Source organism: Solea solea, chromosome 2, assembly GCF_958295425.1.
Source record: "Solea solea chromosome 2, fSolSol10.1, whole genome shotgun sequence".
In the NCBI taxonomy this organism is placed as follows: Eukaryota; Metazoa; Chordata; class Actinopteri; order Pleuronectiformes; family Soleidae; genus Solea; species Solea solea.
The window spans coordinates 13,646,497-13,667,032 of record NC_081135.1 but is presented as its reverse complement, the minus strand read 5'-3'; the positions used below and the strand labels follow the sequence as shown (position 1 = coordinate 13,667,032).

The following is a 20,536-nucleotide window of genomic DNA, read 5'->3' as shown; positions in this document are numbered from 1 at the left end:
AAGTGGGAGAGGTTATATACGGAAAAAGCAGGAAAGAGGAAAATATCATATCAAGGATCAGATTTGGTCATACAGGATTAAACAACACACTATTCAGAATCAATAAACAGAATACAGGCTGATCACATGGGCAGGAGGAAACAGTTCAGCGTGTTATAGAAATATCATAGAGAAAGAAAAAAAAGATTCACAGACTTTGAGAATACATTTTATGACTTTATTGTCTTTTATTATTGTTATTATTATTGTTTATTAATTTACGAGAATAAAGTCGTAATATTCTAACCTGTTAGAGGAGGAGAGTTGTGGACATGTAGCTAATCAATGCTTTTGTGGAGGGGAAAATGGCTGGAACTCTCCATACCAAATGGTGTCGGTAATGCACCAAATCGTTGTTTGCCAACCGCCATAAAACCTCAAAAAAGAAGAAGAGGGATAGGGAGGGTAGAGGGAGGCATTTATATCAAATACAAAACAGCATCAGGGTCATCAGGGCAGGTATGGGACACAGGAGAGAGGAGGTTGTGATAATGAGGTTAAGGCTAGGGCACTGTGCACTGAATAAGTCACTTAAATTGGTAGGGAAGCATCAGACAGGACGGTGTGAGAGGTGTCAGGAAGAGGAGGAATCTGTGGAAGATGAAGATGATTTTGAGTTGTAGGGCTTATGAGGCATATAGAGAGGTGATGAAAAATAGTCGAAGAAAATTAGGGGATCAAGAATTTAATTTAAAGGGAGTAATGGAAATGAGTGGAAAAAGCACGAGTCAGGATAGTAGTTTAGTTCTTAAGGGATACAGGGCTTTTGTATAGGATATAAAGTAGCACAGAAATGTGGAAAATATATAGGGTAAGAGTGTGTGTGTGTGTGTGCGAGTGTATGTTGTGGGGGTGGACTTTTTTCTGGTACACACTCCTGAGCAGAAGGGGGCGGTAATGCACCTATAGATGGATGCCAACCGCCGTAAAACAAAGCAGAAGAAGAAGAAGAAGAAGAAGAAGAAGAGCCCAAATTAGTTGCGACTTGGCGAAACGGGACGGAGAGAAGAGTGGAAGAATTGGTGTTAAACTGTTAGTTGACATGTCACCAACATGTCCGCAGCCATATATGCTTGCCTTTTCTTCTGGGGCCTTCAAACTAGCGAGGGTAAGTGTTCTTGCTGACAAGCATGCTAACGTATCAGCTAGCTACAGAGTAAGGCTGTGTAACAGCTACGTGCGTGTAGCTTGGCGTGCTACTTCTGACGTGTTTGAATGTTCAGCTATGTTGGTTATGAGGAAGTAAACACACCGTTGTTATCACCATTTTAACTACATTTATGTATGCTTACATTTGAGGGTTAAAGGGACATTGATCAAACTACTCACTAGTCAGAATCGGACACAAAAGAACGACACGACAAGTACAGATAATATGGTCACTAAAACCGAAAGTTGATGTCTCAGTGAATGGGCAGCTCTGCGTATCACACAATGAAATAAACTAGGTTTTATAGTGTAATACTTAAGTAAGGCGCCAAAGTATGGTCATGCCGTGTATTCAAGAATTCCGTGTGCCGTGAATTGTAGTATACATAAGAAATACAAGTAATCACATTAAAGGAATATTGGATTTTCGAGGTGCTCAAGTCCTCACAAATGACAGTTACGACATGATAAGAACTGTGTAGGTACTCATTCATCCAGGTCACAGTTATCCATAAGTCATTGAATCAGTAGCAACTGGAATTTAGATTTCTTAAAGATGTTTAACCTCTTAGTTATCCAACTAGTAGCTTATTAGCACTATTATCCCAGCTAACAATTTCCGGTTCCCAGAACGTTCTATGAACGGTACCCTTTAGCTTCGGGAACGTTCCCTGAAGGCTTGCCTTAGGTTGTGCTATGGTTGTTACAGAAAGGTTCCCTTATGTTCTCTTAATGTTAGCCTTTGTTTGCACATTTGGTTCCCAGAACGTTCCCCTAACATAACTTGTCACAATCCCCCTTCAACCTTCAAAGTTCTCTTTTGGTTCCAAGAATGTTCACTTGCGTTAATGTTCTTGTTGCTTGTCATTTAGAAATGAGATCACGTGGAGTAATGTAATGTAATGTAATTTATTTTTCAAGACAGGGACAATGCACAATAAAACATTAATCTTGTACAACAAGAGAATATGCATTGTGCCAGGTTGTAGCAGATTGCTATTTTCCACCTGTAGTCCCTGGGCAGGTTGATGGAATAGTACATAAAAACAAAACAAAAACAACAACAGATATAAAATTACAGAACAAAGGTTGTGGAAGCAGATTCAACATGACAACTAAGATAAAATGCTAAAATGCCCCCCCCCCCCACACACACACACACGCACAATTCATAAATGTGTACACTCCTGTCCCGACAGTAGCCAACGCTTAGTAAAATGTGAGAAAGTGTGGGGACTGCTACATGAAATAATGTCTGTTGGCTATTCCATTGAGTATTCCATTGAGTCATGGCTATACAGGAAAAACATGACTTTCCAAGTACAGTTTTGCATTGGGGTACACTACACTCACCCCTAGATACAGATCTTGTTATTCTTGATGACTTCTCAGAGCAGAGCCTAACATACTTTTTCAAAGGGGGAGCTACAGCATTATGAATAATTATAAAAGGTAAGCAGACATTTGAGTGCTTGATCAGATTGTCAAAGTGTAACATTTGATATTTGTTTGGTATCTGACAGTGATGGTAACGACGTGGCTTTTTATCATTGATTTTGAGGTCACTTTTGTATAAGGATTCAAGTTGTTTTAGAATGGTTTTATGTGACTGAGACCAGCTTGTAATACAATACAAAAAAGTGGAATAATCATAGCATTCAGATACATACTGGAAGCCTCAACTGGGGGGAATTCCTTATGTATCTGAAGTTAGCTAAGTTAAATTTCAGTGTGTTTACCAGTTTTTTAACATGATTTTTAAAGCTAAGAGTTGGGTCAAGGATAACACCCAAGTACTTGAATTTATCGACATTATCAATTTACTGAGACGCTGGGACAATTCTTCAGCATGTGCCTGTTGGTGAAAAACATGGTTACAGTTTTTTCTGGGATTAAGGTGAGGCATGAGTTTTGTAAACAGAGAGCAACCTTTTGCATTGATTTTGTTAGATCCTTGGCAACCTCGGTAGTGCTCTTATCATGAGTATATATGACGGTGTCGTCTGCATACATTGTTATGCTGACATCATCACACACGGACGGCAGGTAATTTATGTATATGCTAAAAGCAATGGCCCCAAAATTGATCCTTGTGGTACTCCCAGTGTGCATGCTTTAATGGGGAAACTATATTGTTTACACGTACACACTGGTGACGGCCACTAAGGTATGATTTGATCCAGTTTTGGGTGTTTGATGAGAGATTATAATTACCAAGTTTGTGAAGCAGTTTGTTATGATTGACAGTATCAAAGGCCTTACGCAAGTCTAGTTGTGAATCGAGATCAAAAATGTATCACGTAGTGCATACTATACTAATTTATTATTTTAAACTGTCTGCACATTAATACTCATACTTGCAATCTTAGATGAATGAACAGACAATCTTGATATGATTTAAAAAGTGTTATTTTCAATAAACCATCCATCCATCCATTTTCCACCATGGACAGTTTGCCAGTCCATTGCAGGGCCACATACAGTTAGGCCCAGAAATATTTGAGTGCCACCACATTGGATTTGAAATTAAACAAATACAACGGAATTGAAGTGCAGACTTTAAGGTTTAATTCAAGGGGTTGAACAAAAATATATGATTAAACATGTAGGAATTGTAGCTTTTTTTTATACAAACGCTCCTCATTTTAAGGGCTCAAAAGTAATTGGACAAATAAACATAACCCTCAGTAAAATGTTACTTTTCAATATTTTGTTGAGAATCCTTTGCAGGCAATGACTGGCTGAAGTCTGGAACCCATGGACATCACCAAACGATGGGTTTCCTCCTTTGTGATGCTTTGCCAGGCCTTTACTGCAGCTGTCTTCAGTTGTTGCTTGTTTATGGGCCTTTTTTTTGTTTGGTCTTGAGCAAGTGAAATTGGGTTGAGATCTGGTGATTGACTCGGCGATTGCAGAATATTCCACTTCTTTGCTTTAAAAAGCTCCTGGGTTGCTCTTGCAGTATGTTTTGGAGCATTGTCCATCTGTACTGTGAAGCGCCGTCCAATCAACTTTGCTGCATTTGGCTGAATCTGAGCAGAAAGTATATCCCGATACACTTCAGAATTCATCCGGCTGCTTCTGTCTTTTGTCACATCATCAACAAACACAAGTGACCCAGTGCCATTGGAAGCCATGCATGCCCATGCCATCACACTGCCTCCACCATGTTTTACAGAAGATGTGGTGTGCTTTGGATCATGAGCTGTTCCAATTCTTCTTCAAACTTTCTTCTTCCCATCATTCTGGTACAGGTTGATCTTAGTCTCATCTGTCCAAAGAATGCTGTTCCAGAACTGGGCTGGCTTCTTCAGGTATTTTTTGACAAAGTCAATTCTGGCCTTTCTATTTTTGAGGCTGATTAATGGTTTGCACCTTGTGGTGAACCTTTTGTATTTACTCTCATGAAGTCTTCTCTATATGGTAGACTTGGATAATGATACACCTACTTCCTGAAGTGTGTTCTTCACTTGAGTGGATGTTGTGAAGGGGTTTTTCTTCACCATGGAAATGATTGTGCAATCATCCACCACTGTTGTCTTCCGTGGACGTCCAGGCCTTTTTGAGTTCCCAAGCTCACCAGTGCACTCTTTTTTTCTCAGAATGTACCAAACAGTTGATTTGGCCACTCCTAACATTTCTGCTATCTCTCTGATGGATTTCTTCTTATTTTTTCAGCCTCAGGATGGTCTGTTTCATCTCCATTGAGAGCTCCTTTGACCGCATGTTGTGTGTTCACAGCAAAAGCTTCCGAATGCAAACGCCACACCTGGAATCAACTCCAGACCTTTTAACTGCTTAATTGATGACAGGTTAACAAGGGAAGAGTCCATGCAGCCTTGTTGTTTTTTTTGCAGCCTTCTGAGTCAATTGTCCAATTACTTTTGGTCCTGTGAAAAAGAGGCGGCTACGTATTAAAGAGCTGTAATTCCTAAACCCTTGCTCCAATTTGGATGTGAATACTCTCAAATTACAGCTGAGAGTCTGCACTTTAAGCCCATATTGAGATATATATATGTATGTATGTATGTATGTATATATATATGTATGTGTATATATATATATATATATGTATGTGTGTATATGTATATGTGTATATATATATGTGTGTATATGTGTATATGTGTATATATATGTATGTGTGTATATGTGTATATATATATATATATATATATATATATATATATATATATATATATATATGTATGTATGTAGTTGTATCCTGAATATGTTTTCGTAAACAGCTAACATAACAAAACTTGTGTCACTGTCCAAATATTGCTGGGCCTAACTGTATAGAGACAAACAACCATTCACTCTCACACCTACGGTCAATTTAGTGTGTCCAATTCACTTAATCGCCATATTGTATGTTTTTGGACTGTGAACCTGGAGAAAACCCACGCTCACACACGAAGAACATGCAAACACCATGCAGAAAGGCCCTTGTTCCAACCAGGGCTCGAACCCAGGTCTTCTTGCTGCAAAGGCAAGAGTGCTAAGAGGGCCCTCATTAAACCAAATTTATAATTTATAATATTTTTTTTTTTGGCGTAGTGCCCTCAATTTTGTGCGTGTCAATACCATGCCAATTTGTGTAGCAATTATATTGCTACAAAGAGTAAATCAAGCCACACATACATGCCTTGTCTTTCACTTTAATCTGGCTTAATAATCAAGTCCATACAGCACTAAAACAATTTCCAAAAAAATTGCCTACAGCAGGTGTCCATATTTATTAGGCATTTGAATCAACAAAAACAAATTAATAATCTTTGCATTTTTTGCATAATAAAATAGCATTACATGCATCAAGAAAATGTACTTCCATGAAAAAAGGAGATATTACATATTTTTGACTGTTTCAACAAATATTCAACAGTATTCATCAGAAACATCTAGGCCTGTTATATTATGTGCCCAGCCATGGAACATCCAGGAACAAGTCTCCCGAGTTTGAGTTTTATACATATCTGAACGTCTGATTTCTAAGCTTTCCAACAATATCTAACACATCTGAAAATATTTGAAGAAGACGTGGCCATTTGAATGTATCAATGATCAATTGAATGAATTGTCAGTATCATCAAATTTACATAGTCCAACCCCCTCCTGGGCTAACTGTCAGTGACATCTGATATGTTAGTCCAGTGTTTCACAGTGTTTTCCAGTGAACACTGCCCTGCATTTTTTACATGTTGCCCTACTCCAGCACACCTGATTCAAATGGTCAGCTCGTCACCAAGCTCTGCAGAAGCCTGATAACGAGCTGTTCATCTGAGTCAGGTGTGCTGGAGCACAATTAGTATTTTGATTACTAATTAAATCAACACCATGTAGGATTTCAACCTACAGATAATATCTCCAACATCATGTTGATAGTACATCAACAAGGGTAAGTATCGGTACTCCTTTCATTTGCTGGTGAGAGCTGAAAGAAGCGGAGGGATCCTGATTGAGGGTGACCTGTTACTGTTAAAGTTTTTTTGTTGCATTGACCCAAAACCAGAACTAGCAATAGTACTAGCTGTAGATATTGTGCATATAGTATATGTTCTTATGGTCTATTACACCAGTTTTTTGTTCATTACATACACATGTTGTATGAATTAAACTCATTGACAGCTTGCTAATAATTAAGACCAATTTCATTTCCTTTTTCAATGTCTCTCTTTAATCACAGGAATTGATGTCATTACTGTGCCAACTTCAATCACAGTCAGACCAGAGCTGCCTCCACCACAGAATGTGATCGTGATCTCTTTGAACACCAATTACACTCTAAGCTGGGAATGGAATCAGAGTCATTCAGAGAGAGGTGATGTCACCTTTACCACACAATATGTGGGGTAAGTTTCACTCACATACCTGTACAAACAATATACCATACACAAAGAAGTCTGTTCTAACTAGCCTCAAGTTTGAAGCTAGAGTTAAGTGATTTACATACAAGCTGTTGGTAAACTGTAACTAAGTGAAAATCCTGGGTAAACACAGATTTCAAAATTACCCCCAAAAATTATGAGAAATTGCATAACGTGTGGGCTACAATGCAGCTTAGAAGCATGCACTGTTGCCTTGCAGCAAAGAGACCTAGGTTTGTGACCTGGTCCAAACGAGGGTTTCGCTGTGTGGAGTTTGCATTTTCGACTTGCATGAGCATGGTTTTCATCCGGGTACTCAGTAGTGTTGTTTTTGGCGGCCTGTTTTGATTTTAGTTTTAGTCTAGTCTTTGTGTCAAACTGTCATTTTAGTCACATTCATACTCTTTTTGTCTAGTCAAGTTTTAGTCGACAGAGACATTGTTTAATTCAGAAAGCTAACAATACAATAAGAGCAATCTTTTCTTATTTTCACCCTACAAATTAAAATTATAATTATAAAATTATAAGTTTATAAAAACAAACATTTTAGTTTCATAATAAATACAAAATATAAGTGGTCTGCCTGTGTAAACAATTACTGAAATAAATTTGATTGAATGAAGGAGTACTACTACTAATACTAATACTACTTGTATTTTTAGTTAACATATACGATGTCTCATGTTTTCTTGATATATTTTTTTCTTGTTTACACAGGTTTCATCAGCTGAAGTCCAAGATTAAGACTCCAAATTGGTTTACAGCATGTAAGGAGACATCACGCAGGTCATGTGATCTTACAGCACTGCACTACCTGAGCAAGTATGAGCTTCGTGTACAGGCCAACACAAATGGGCATCACTCTGAATGGGTCAAGAAGGAGTTCTGCCCTGAAAAAGATGGTGAGTGAGAAGGAATAAACCCAAGACAAGTGAAAGCAGAGTTGTATGAAGGAGATCATTTTTCTGTCTCAATATTCAGGGAGTTTATTGGCGAGACCTTTTATTTATGAGTTCGTGGTTGCATGTGAGATAAGAAAAAGGGGGGATGAAAGAGCAAGTGAACAACCACTTGTGAGAGAGATGGTGACAGAGGAAACTGTTTAAAAGATCAAATTGCTGAACCATTTGCTTCAGTTCTAAACCTTGCTTACTGTCAGCCTTTTACTTGATTATTTTGAAAGTCTTCTGAATAAAAAACCCACAGTATATCAGCACCAAAACAAGCCTCAAGTATCCACTCCTGGATATTATATCACTCTTTTTTTTTTTTTTCCTCTCTCTCTCAGCTGTTCTGGGCCCTCCAGCCAAAGTGGTCCTTGAACCTGCTGGAAGTGATCTCGAAGTCATCATCTCTGAACCAATGACGAGCGACAACAGCTCCATGAGGAAATATCTTGAAAAGATGTATTACCTCATCCTCTACTGGGAACGTTCTGCAGACTCAAAGGTAGGGAAGCCACAGCTCCAACATAGATTAAAGGGTCTATTGTGCTTTGAGTCAAAAAAACAATGAGAAAAGACAGGAAAATAAATATATATATATATATATATAATAAATATAAATTCACTCAGGGCGCAGTCTTCCTCCAAGGCTTTAACTCATTTTCATCTGTTTTACATACACGCACCAAGTTTTACATGTTGATCCACTGGGTCCAGAATACGTTCTCAATCTTTATAGAACATTACCTGCTTATAACTAATACCATCTTACATAAACATGACACATAATCAGTTGTAGGTTCCCCACATTGCTCCTGATTGGCTATGCTGGCAGCGTGTAAATGGGTATGAAAGATGTGTGAGTGAATAGGTGTAAATGAGTGAATGGCAAAACTGTGTGTAAAGCAGCTTTAAATGGTCTTCAAGAAGACTGGCAAAACACTATATAAATACAGACAGTATACACTAAATACAAAATTTGAAAGCCAATGAGTTTTTTTTTTTACACTTTTGCCTATTATGAAAGATTTTTTTTTTTATTTTTTTTTTTTGTATGTGATGTCATCACAGTAAGTAGATGGGAACATACTTCACCTACCTATCGCAATATATTGAAATTGATCTGTCAAAACCTGGAGACAGGCATTTGCTAACAGTAGGACAAACATACAGATAAACCCAGGACCATGAAAACATAACCTTAGAGGAGGTAACAATATATCATTTTATGTATTATTTATTTGAAAGTCAGTTGTTGTATAATACAAATTGTTAATTGATAGTGAATCATAACACTAGTTAGACATTCTGATTTTCCGGGACATTTGCTGAAGGACATTTCCTCTATCTGGGCCTCTGACTTTTTATGGAATTTCTGTGCTCTGAAACATTTAAGTCACACAGAGTCAAATACAATTTTATTTACAGTGAAGAGGATCTCAACAAATGAGGTGACAGTGTTTCAGAAATAAATTATATTCTCAACATTCAAGAATGAACATTTATTTTGTTATACTGAAGCAGGAGAATATTACTCAATGAATGGTTTACAACAGATGAGAATAATGGTTAAAATGAAAGATTATGACTTGATCATGCACTATATTACAGGGGTGATGACTAATGATTCATTTCACTTAATCAATTGTTTCATCCAAAAAATGCAGAAAGTTTTGTCGACATTAGTCATGTTTCTCAAACCTTAAAACTAAGATATCTATAAATGTCTTCTTTTGCTCCTACACCAAAGATATTCAGTTTTATTGTCAAGGAAGAGCAAAACAAAAAACAGGACATATTCACACATGCTGAGTTTTTTTTCATTTTGTAAAAAAAAAAAAAAAAAATTCTGATAAATGAATGTATTGTTAAAATTGTTTCCATTTATGCACCAATCAATTTATTAGTTAATTGTTGTAACTCTATATGTTACCACAAGATAATCTGATGTTTTTCATTCATTTTATTTGCTTTATATTATTTCATGTTATTTTTTCAGTTAACAGAGTACTATTTTGAGAGTTTATATTTTTTTTTTTACAGCTTTAGCATTGCCACATGTCGAGGCAATAAAATTGTCCTGCTCAACTTTAACGCACTGTCTATCCTTAATAGTCATTCTAATAACTCAAGGCACCAATTTTCCGAACCTAGGTGAATGTAAGTGTCACTATTATAGTTCTTATCAACTGTTAACTAATGGTGCTACACACAGAAAAAGACAAGTAAATGCCTCTATAGCCTTGGTAGTTGAGATAAATGAAGGCCACTATCATTATTTGAGGAAGTAGTGTAATGTGCTTATTTAAAGCACTGGAAAATACCCAACATTTTCTTTTATTCACACTTCCATTTTTCTCTTCAGTCTCTGAACCAGTTATTTTCTTTGTTCTGTTCAGTAGAGGGTTGCTTGTTTGGGGGAGTTTTAATTTGTGCCCTATACAAATTTCCTGTCACGAGAGAGAGCATGTAACTTCTTGTGTGTTGTCACTATTTCCTGCCTGTTTTTTTTTTTTTTTTTTTTTTTTTCTCTCACATTATGTAAATCAGTAAAAAGCTCTTCCTTGAAACTGGTGTGACGAGGAAGTACCAGGGTTTTACAGTTTATCCTAAAATAACCTGTAACTGGCACATGGGGTGGAGTGGCTCAGTGGTTGAGACCGGTACCCTGTGTGCAAAAGACTTCATGGTCGCAAGTTCATCTCCACCCCTGGCAGGTTGTACTCAATTCCCTTGTAAGTCGCTTTGGATAAAAGCGTCCGCTAAATGACATGTAATGTAATGTAACATAACAAGTGTGATATTTGAATCAAGGTCACTTTGCAAGCAATATATGAAATAAGTAACATAAAATCTTTACATGTGCTGCAGCACTAGAACATTCATACATGGGAAATAAGACTATCATCAATTCTAGCAACTTTGATTCAGATTGGACCAGGATTCGCAAAATTGTAACGGTAACACTCAAAACACATTGAGATGATTTGTGCTGTATATGCTGAGAAATCATTTAACGCTGGTGTTGCCATGGCAATGATGCCTTTTTTTTAGCGACAAAAAAACAAACTGTTACAACTTTGTGAATCCTGGTCCAATTTGAACCAAACTTGCTAGGATTGATAGTCCGGCCCTCAAGACGTCTGTATGAGAATGTTTCATTTCGAAAACAGCGCCCCCTGGTGACGACAATATGGCATTTACTTTTTAGACGCTGCTCTAACAGGGATTGTTGTATCCACCTGAAACTTGATATGTGAGGCCTGGGACACGCCTTTGACCCAACAGGAAGTTGTCCATTTTAAACAGGAATTGCCTTCTAACTTTGCCGTAAAAGGCTAATGATACCTGACTAGCATCATCTTCATCAGGCGTCTTTCTCTTCTCAGAAAAATATTTGAACAAGCTCATCTGAAAATGTAGTCCGCAGTTACATCATGGCGTATAGATATTAGCTTAACGCTATCAATTAGTTTACTCAAGTTAGTGACACTGAGTTGGCACCAGGCCCTATTTACTTAAGCTACCGATATGTTATGTAAGGTCAGCTAGCCATCTGTATTTTGCGAATGTCTATTTAACTTAACTTAATCTATTATGAGTTATCTTATAAATATCCGGTAAGTCGTTGCCCTGTTTTCCAAGACTCCTCTGACTCTCTGACCTGGTGCCTGGGTGCTTGACGTAATGTCACTTTCAGCCGCACTCTTGTGATTGATTAAGTAGATGTTGAGAGCAAGATCATTATCTGTAGTTTACTGTAGTACTTGCGAAGTACCCGACCCAGTGTAGGACTCTGCTGTGAAGGTGGAGACATGCAGTGGTGGTGTATTTGCAACAATAAAAAAACAAAATAAAAATTGAAGGAGCGGTGGCTAGGATTTAGGGGTGGTGGCTTTTAAAGGTCTTTTAAAAACAAGGAAACAACAAAACCTTTTTAGTTCCTTCAGATAAGTTATTTGATATGTGTTTTCGTTGGTACATAAATGAAATGTTATATAATAGTTTGAATCTTTTTGCCCCATGTGTCCCTCCCTCAGGTTGTACAGATCCAAAGGTTAACCAGCATTGCCACCATGGTGATTCTGCCAAAACTAAAGGCTTGGACATGGTACTGTGTGAGTGTCCAGTCACGCAGCGATGACCACGCAGAGCCAAAGAACAGCAGCTTCACCACACCCCTCTGTATGCAGACAGAAGGTATGTGAGCTCACTGAATATTGATTTGGTGATATATCGTTGTCGTTCCTCGTGCAATACGATAATCACGCACACGGAAGGACTGCGATGACTTTCAAGTCTTTCCAGTGACAGAAAATAACTTCAGGGCAAATATCGATATTTATGTAAAGGAAGGCATTCTAGATTCTAGCAGTGCTGCTCAAATGAACGAGGGGAATTGGGTGAAAGTTACCTGGCCGAAGAAGAGGGACTTTATAGCAGGATAATGGCGGACAAAGCTACGTTAAGCGATGGCCTTTCTACAGTACGTTCAATACTTTTCCACTATGGTTCTGTCTTGCACGACACGGCACAGTTTAGGTTGCATCTCCACTATAAAAAAGTACCTACTTAACGTGGGCTGAGTCATCACTGCACGGCTGCATGAAACTGCGTTGAATTTGTTTTACACGAGACACACACACAAACGTGTGTAAGTACACCAGACTCCTGTTAATATTGAGATTTTCGACATTTCCCCGGTAACTGTTGGAGATTAACCCACACTTTTAGGATTGTTACGTCTTTTTAACTGATCTACAGTTCGGCACTGTTTGGCTTGATTCTTGTGTTGGACGTGGACAGCAGCAGGATTTATGCAGCTCGCCGGTCGTGATCAGCGGTGCTGTCCCTAAATACACCAGACCCCTTTGTTAAATATTGAGATTTCAGACATTTCCCTGGTAATTGCTGTAGATTAACCCACATTTTTAGGATTGTTAAGTATTTTTAACTGATCTACAGTTCGGTACTCTGCGGCTTGATTTCTGTGTCGGACGTCTCTTCCTGTGATAGCACGCTGACCAGTCAGTGGCCGGCAGTCTGACAACCTCACACATAGTACCTACTCAGCACGGTTGCAACCTCGCTAGAGAAGGTACTAAAAAAAGTACCTGGTACCAGCTACTATGCTAGTGGAAATGCAACTTAACCGTGCCGTGGCGAGACAAGTAGAGCCGTTGGAAACATGCCAATAGACTTTATGTGCTTTGATCTATATGTTGTGAATAAATGGAGAAACCCGCACTTTTCACAGATATTTTGTTTTCTTCAGTTGGACATTGTGATGTATCGCTATAGGATTGTCTTGGAATACAGGTGCATCTCAATAAATTAGTATATCGTGGGAAAAGTTAATTTATTTCAGAAATTCGACTCAAATAGTGAAACTGTATATGTATTAGGGATTCAACAACATTCTGTATTTTACCGAACCGCTCGATACACTCTGTTCGGTACACAACGGTACACATCAGTACTTTTCGTCCCGTCACAATACTTTTATCAAAACTTTGTACAGTGCTCTGCATGCAAATGCTGAGCGCTGCCTGAACAGTGCAGAAACAATGGTGACTGAACATGAATCCGAGAAAATAAAGTTTGAAGAGGTACTGTCTCCGTTTAAGTCCGCTGTGTGGGATAATTTTGCATTCAGCGTAGACTACGATGAGAAATGGATGGACTGCACAGAGAAGCCCTCCATGCTGATTGTTACACACAGACGCACACACACACACACACACATTCCCATACAAGGATGTTGACAGTTGACATAATACTAAACTTTATATTTAATTTGTGTGGTTTTATGTTTGCTGTTTAATTTGATCTGATAGTGCACTGTTGTTTTAAGTTTGTGGTTTGATTATATCTGTGCTTTTAATTATTTTCACAATGCAATATTGCCTTTGCTAGTCTGAGTAGTTTTATATTAAAGATATCAAAACTGTACTGGTTTTTGTACCGTGGCCCAAAAACTGTGATGCATACCGAACCGTGGGAAAACTGTACCGTTTCATCCCTAATATGTATTTGTAGTATGTAAATTCTATACACACAGACTGAAGTAGTTTAAGCCTTTGGTAACTATTATGATTAAATAAGAGGAACGTTTGAGTTTAGATTGAAAGTGTCAAAGTTAAAATATATTTTTTTATTATTTATTTTTAATAGGTCATAAAAAATGTGCAATAATTATCAATATCGATCGATATGAAGTAGTTATATTGTGATGTGCTTTTCAGCCATATCACCCTGCCCTAATTCAGTATCTCAAAAAATTAGAATGTGGTGAAAAAGTTCACATTGTAACTTTATGGTGTCACATGCCAATCAGCTATTCAACTCAGAACACCTGCAAAGGTTTCCAGAGCTTTCAAAATGGTCTCTCAGTTTGGTTCACTAGGCTATACAATCATGGGGAAGACTGCTGATCTGACAGTTGTTCAGAAGACAACAATCATTGACACCCTTCACAAGGAGGGTAAGCCACAAAAATTCATCACCAAAGAAGCTGGCTGTTCAGAGGGCTGTATCCAAGCATGTTAACAGAAAGTTGAGTGGAAGGAAAAAGATGCACAACCAATCGAGAGAACCGCAGCCTTGAAAGGCTTGTCAAGCAAAATCGATTCAAGAATTTGGGTAAACTTCATAAGGAATGGACTGAGGCTGGGGTCAAGGCATCAAGAGCCACCACACACAGATGTGTCAGGGAATTTGGACAAGTTTTTGTTTTGGTCTTGTTAAGCCACTCCTGAACCGCAGACAACGTCAGAGGCGTCTTACCTGGGCTAAGGAGAAGAACTGGACTATTGCTCAGTGGTCCAAAGTCCAGACTGTTCAGATGAAAGCAAGTTTTGTATTTCATTTGGAAACCAAGGTCCTAGAGTGGAGGAAGGGTGGAGAATCTCATAGCCCAAGTTTCTTGAACTCCAGTGTTAAGTTTCCACAGTCTGTGATGATTTAGGGCACAGTTTAATCTGCTGGTGTTAGTCCACTGTGTTTTTTGAAAACCAAAGTCACTGCATCTCCTCCTGCTTCCTCCTGCTGACAAGCTTTTTGAAGATGCTGATTTCATTTTCCAGCAGGTTTTGGCACCTGCCCACACTGCAAAAAGCACCAAAACTTGGTTAAATGACCATAGTGTTGGTGTGCTCGACTGGCCAGCAAACTCGCCAGACCTGAAACCCATAGAGGAAAATGAAAAACAAGAGACCAAAAATACAGATTAGCTAAAGGCCACTGTCAAAGAAACCTGGGCTTCCATACCACCTCAGCAGTGCCACAGACTGATCACCTCCATGCCACGCCCAATTGAGGCAGTTATCAAAGCGACTATTGAGTACATACAAATGAACATACTTTCCAGAAGGCCAACAATTCAATTTAAATATTTATTGGTCTTATGGTGTATTCTAATTTTTTGAGATACTGAATTTTGGTTCTTGTTAAATGTGAGCCAAATCACATCACATCATCACAATTAAAAGAACCAAAGATTTAACTACTTCAGTCTGTGTGTATTGAATTTATTTTATACAGGGTTTCACTATTTGAGTTGAATTACTGAAATAAATGAACTTTTCCACAATGTTCTAATTTATTGAGATGCACCTGCATATTTATTATCACAGAATTGTTAAAAAAAGGTCACTGGGACACAACATATACAAACAGATCTTATTTCCCTTTCTTTCCCCTGGCTCGGATCATTCTGTCTCCTTTTCTGTTATTATATCTATAATGTGTACAGTGTCTTTTCTCTGATACATTGCCAGCAGCATTTTTATATTGTAAATTATAAAAAAAACATTGCTGTGTTTCTTGAACAGGAAATATTCCGTGGTGGCAGATTGTGCTCTACTTCATGGCCTCAGTGGTTATCTTCTTCCTGGTCGTGCTGCTGACACTCTTCTGCTCCTTTAAGTGCTACAAAACCCTCAAGAAAACGTTATTCCCCTCCAACCAGCTGCCCCTACATCTTAAGGAGGTATGTAGCCACAGTATACTACCGTCTGAATTATTTCAAATTTGAAGATTTCAGATTTTCAGCTTGGCTATGAACATACAGCTGGCCAATCCATTTCATGTTCACATTGTTGCTATTTAAAGGGATAGTTAAGATTTCTTTTTAAGTGTTTTAAGCCAAAAATCAAGTTGATACAAATATTATGTAACATTTTATTACTTCAAATATGGTTAGAGTCAGGATTGGCATGAATAAAATGTTAGTGTATGTAGTTACGTTGAAAAGATACAGCAACTTAAAAATGTTTTATATCAATGATTGCATTGATATGAAATTTTAACTCAATGACTACCAAATTTGATGCATTTATTATCACAACATGGCAGCAGCAGAAAGCATTTAATTAATGGACTGTGTTCACTTGCTCTCGTGCGCTGGTGTTTTGAGTATTTGAGTAAACCCATCGAATGTATGAATAGCATTTTTTAACTATAAATGCCATAATTTGTTATTACACTCACTATTAGTACAATTTTAGCAAGGTTGATCACTCATTGTGCTGCTTGTCTGTGATTGCTCCTCTATCACCTCACTTGGTAACAGCTAAGCTGACAGGTGAGTTCTGCTGTGAGGAATCCAAAATACTTAAATGTGCCACTTTTCAGATGCTTTGGTTTGAACAGTTATCCAACTTTCAGATAAAAATTGTCAGTCCTAAGAGTGTGTGATGTATCAACACTATAAATTAATCTCGCTACATTACATTACAAAATTGTAATTGTGTTATTTCCCATCTTTACATTCATTTAAATCAAAAGCACATGTGGCTAGCATATAAATACAACAGTTGACCTATTCCATTTCTGTTGGCTCCACCAGCCTGAAACAATGATATGTATTATCTTCTCCTCCCTTGGCTTCTCCCCACAGTATCTCTGTGGCTCTCCTGCCTCTGATTTCCCTTGCCTCATCACTCCGGTCTCAGAATCAGAGCTGCTGTGTGAAAAGGTGACCATCTGTGAGGCAGCAGTCCTTGAAATCCACAACCTGCCATTTGAAGTCATGGCAGCTCCCCCGGAAGGCCTGGAGTTAGATAGCAGGTGGATTTCAATCTTATCTATTCCTCAGACCTAACTTCTGGTGTTTACTAAGTGTATCTCATAGAACAATAGTTCATAATATTGTTTTTTGTTGTTTTATTGCTATTGTTGTCAGGCATATTCGACAGGACAGCAGCAGCAGTGGAGACTCGGGTGTTTACTCTGCAGGAGGAAGCTCGGGCCTGCGACAGCACAACAGCAGCAGTCTGCCAGGCACAGGGCGTCAGGACCTGTGGCAGAGCGCGACCACTGACCTGGAGCAGGTAAAGATGGATAAAATGACTCCAGTACTAAAGAGTCGGCCTCTGATCACAGAAGAGCGCATTGTCGACATGCGTGTCTGAGTATGTGTATGGGAAAAGGCATTTGTTGAGAAGAGACCATGCCTGAAAGACTGAGGAGGTTTATGGGGAAAATGTGTGGTGCCTTTTCTCCATCTGTCACCATTGAACAATGAGAAGAAGGAGAAGCTGAAGGGAAAAAGAGAGCACTTACGAAGAAGATTCTTGTCATACAAAGCCCATCAGTGTTGCTGTATATTTCTGTAAAATGGATCATTATTCTTATGTTGATGTACAGTTTGGCACTATCCACAAATACTTTTACTGCTGATTTAAATATGGTATTTGACCAGCAGTGCCCCATCTGTCACTCTAATTTGAATTAGAATGAGTTATTTTTGTGCATACACCAGTTAATGATAGTAAAGTTGACCACTGCATTTAACCCATCCTTTTTACACACCAGTAGTAAACACACACAAAGTCTGCATTAAGAACCATACTGATCTGTTTAAAATAATGTTTGTGTTTTATATAGATATTTTATTGTTACATTGTTTTAATTGGATAACAATATTAGCTGGTGGGGTAATATTAAAGCTGAAATAGATTTAAACTTGAAAACTTGGTGAAACAGTGATTGAAAAAAAACAAACCATATTGATTATCTTAAAGCCATTTTTCCAGAGAAAGACAGCAAATCTTTTTACAATTTTTAAATTGAAATTGAAATTGAAATTGAAATTGAAATTTGAAGCAATTCAGTCATAGCTGACCCAGGGTTTAAACTGTGCTGTTAATAAAAGATCCCTATGTTCTGATGCACTACATAAGTCTTGGAACTTGGGAACAATTAATATCTTTATGTTATTGTCCTTGCTGTAGAATACATGATATTTTCAATATCCCATCACATTTTTAGTCTGTAACCCTTTGCCTTTTGAACTAAAGCGTGACTTAAAAATCATATCTGCAGTATCTGGCAGAAAAATTGCAATTATTTATTTTTCCCAAATGATTCAGCCCTATTAAATGGCAATGTTTAAAACAAAGCTACAAACAATAGATGCAGAAATAAAATAATAAAAATATTTGGTCTAGAACTGAGGAGATTCATTATTCCTTGGGCCCCCTGAGTAAATTCTATCTTTTCTGATGATGACCTTCATCGTGTCACTCAACCATAAAGCTGAGTCGCACAATGTTATGTGCATATTTAGTCATTTCCATGTAACAATATTTGTCTGTTTTAAAAGTCCTTTTTAAATGGTCATAATTTAAACACCCAGATACCCAAAGTTCCGGCATTATGTTTGACATGAATAAGAAGTGGCTCTCAGAGCATTATCACACAGATGATTTTAGCTTGTCTTGCTTTGGAAAAAGGAAGTTTGGTAAAGAACTGTGCTCAGTGCAAAAGAGGAACTGTGGTTTACTGTGTGTGTAGCATATCTGTACACACACACACACACACACACTGCATACATTCTTCACAGCTGCTTACAGTCATTACTTGGGCTGCAATGATTAATTGTCAATCTTCAATTTATTTATAAAGCTCTTTAAAAACAACAGCTTAAACAAAGTGCTGTGCATCAGAGATAAATAAAACAAAATAATTTACTTACACAAACAAGTACTGTAATGCAATACAACTATAAGTGTGTATTTTGGACTTTCTGGGTATCTCACAGGACTACTGGAATTAATTTAAGTATCACTTCAGTAGGTCTTTCTTATTTGGTTGCTTTTTCATTAATTGCTATTGTATCTAGCTGGGTTGTTTGACTTCTGACTTGTTTAGTTAAGGTGAAAGTTTGTTGTTGATTTTTTGTCAAAGTCAATTTCAAGTCAAAGAGAGAGTTGTTATTGTTGCGGTTTTGACCTAGTTTCTACTGAGCCATCACCATCACCAGGTGTGAAGTTTCATTGGCTACAGGGGAGTGGCCAACAAAGCTGAGTAAGATTGATACCAGATCCAAACCAGCATTTCTCAGTGTGCATTTTGGACTTTCTGGGTATCTCACAGGACTACTGGAATCTCCAGCAGAACAACAGAAAAAGCTCTGTCCCCTTTCAGCTTCTGTTTAGATTTTGGTAAATGTAGGAGCAGCTGATCAGCTGAACTCACAGACTGGGTAGGAGTGTAGGGATTAAGCAGCTCTGAGAAGTAAGGCGGGGCAAGGCCACTTAAGGATTTAAAAACAAATAAAATAATTTTAAAATGAACTCTAAAATGCACGGGCAGCCAGTGGAGTAAGATGCGCAGCAGCATTACCGTAATCCAGGCGGGACGTAAGAAAGGCATGGATTACTATCTCAAAGTGCTGTGTTGAAAGGAAAGGTTTTACCTTTTTGTTAACTTTCTTAAATGAAAAAGGCTGGACTTCAATACTGCACCAATTTGACGGTCCAATTTAAAACCACTGTTGATTTTATAACCCTGACATGAATATTTCTTATTTCTCTGCTCCATATAAGAAATAAATCATTAAAACCTTTGAGAACATCATCATTTGGAAGTTTGGGAAACAACCATCAACATTTTTTTTCAACACTTTATGCACCAGCATATTAATGACAGATTATATATATTTTTTTATTGATTCTCAACAGGACAAAATATTCCAGATATATCTAATGCACAAAGAAAAGAAAATAGTAACTGTAATTCCATCCATTCTTGCAATGGTTTAGTCAACCAGATTAATGTTTCAATCTGACATTATACAAAGAAGGTCCATTTGCACTAAACTGAATACACAAACATGGTTGATAAATATGGCCGGCCGTATGTAATGGTCTGTTTCACAGTGATACACTTGCAAGCTGCAGGAATGATGATCCACATGTTTTTTTTTTATAGCGCTATGTTACCAGGAGCAACTTAAAATGTATAGCCTTGTTTTACATATCCTGACTCTACTTTTGCTGATACGCTGTGGACAGTTGTGTCGCCGTTCTTGTTTATGTCTGCATGTCAACAGTGTTTTCACATCTGAACTTTTTCTGTGACAGGTCATGTGGTTCCAGGTTTTGATATTTTCTTCAAATAATATCTCTTAAATTAAATGCCACTTCACATAGAAGTGTTGAACTCTTGCAGTTTGCTGGTGTTTCACTATCTCCTTCCACGTCTAAGGGTCCAAGCTAATAATTGCATTAATGTCAGCTAACTGCAAACCCTGCT

At 37.8% G+C, this 20,536-nt stretch overlaps 1 protein-coding gene across 1 annotated transcript; it reads left to right on the top strand.

Annotated features, from left to right (window-relative positions):
• The first annotated feature begins 982 nt into the window (after positions 1 to 982).
• Positions 983 to 19,936, top strand: il10rb (interleukin 10 receptor, beta). The gene is made up of 8 exons (XM_058622521.1): positions 983 to 1,147; positions 6,872 to 7,037; positions 7,770 to 7,954; positions 8,341 to 8,501; positions 12,037 to 12,196; positions 15,829 to 15,986; positions 16,896 to 17,065; positions 17,181 to 19,936. Exons 1-8 carry the CDS (start codon positions 1,093 to 1,095, stop codon positions 17,407 to 17,409), a joined length of 1,284 nt encoding a protein of 427 aa, XP_058478504.1. The 5' UTR covers positions 983 to 1,092; the 3' UTR covers positions 17,410 to 19,936.
• The last annotated feature ends 600 nt before the right edge of the window (positions 19,937 to 20,536 follow it).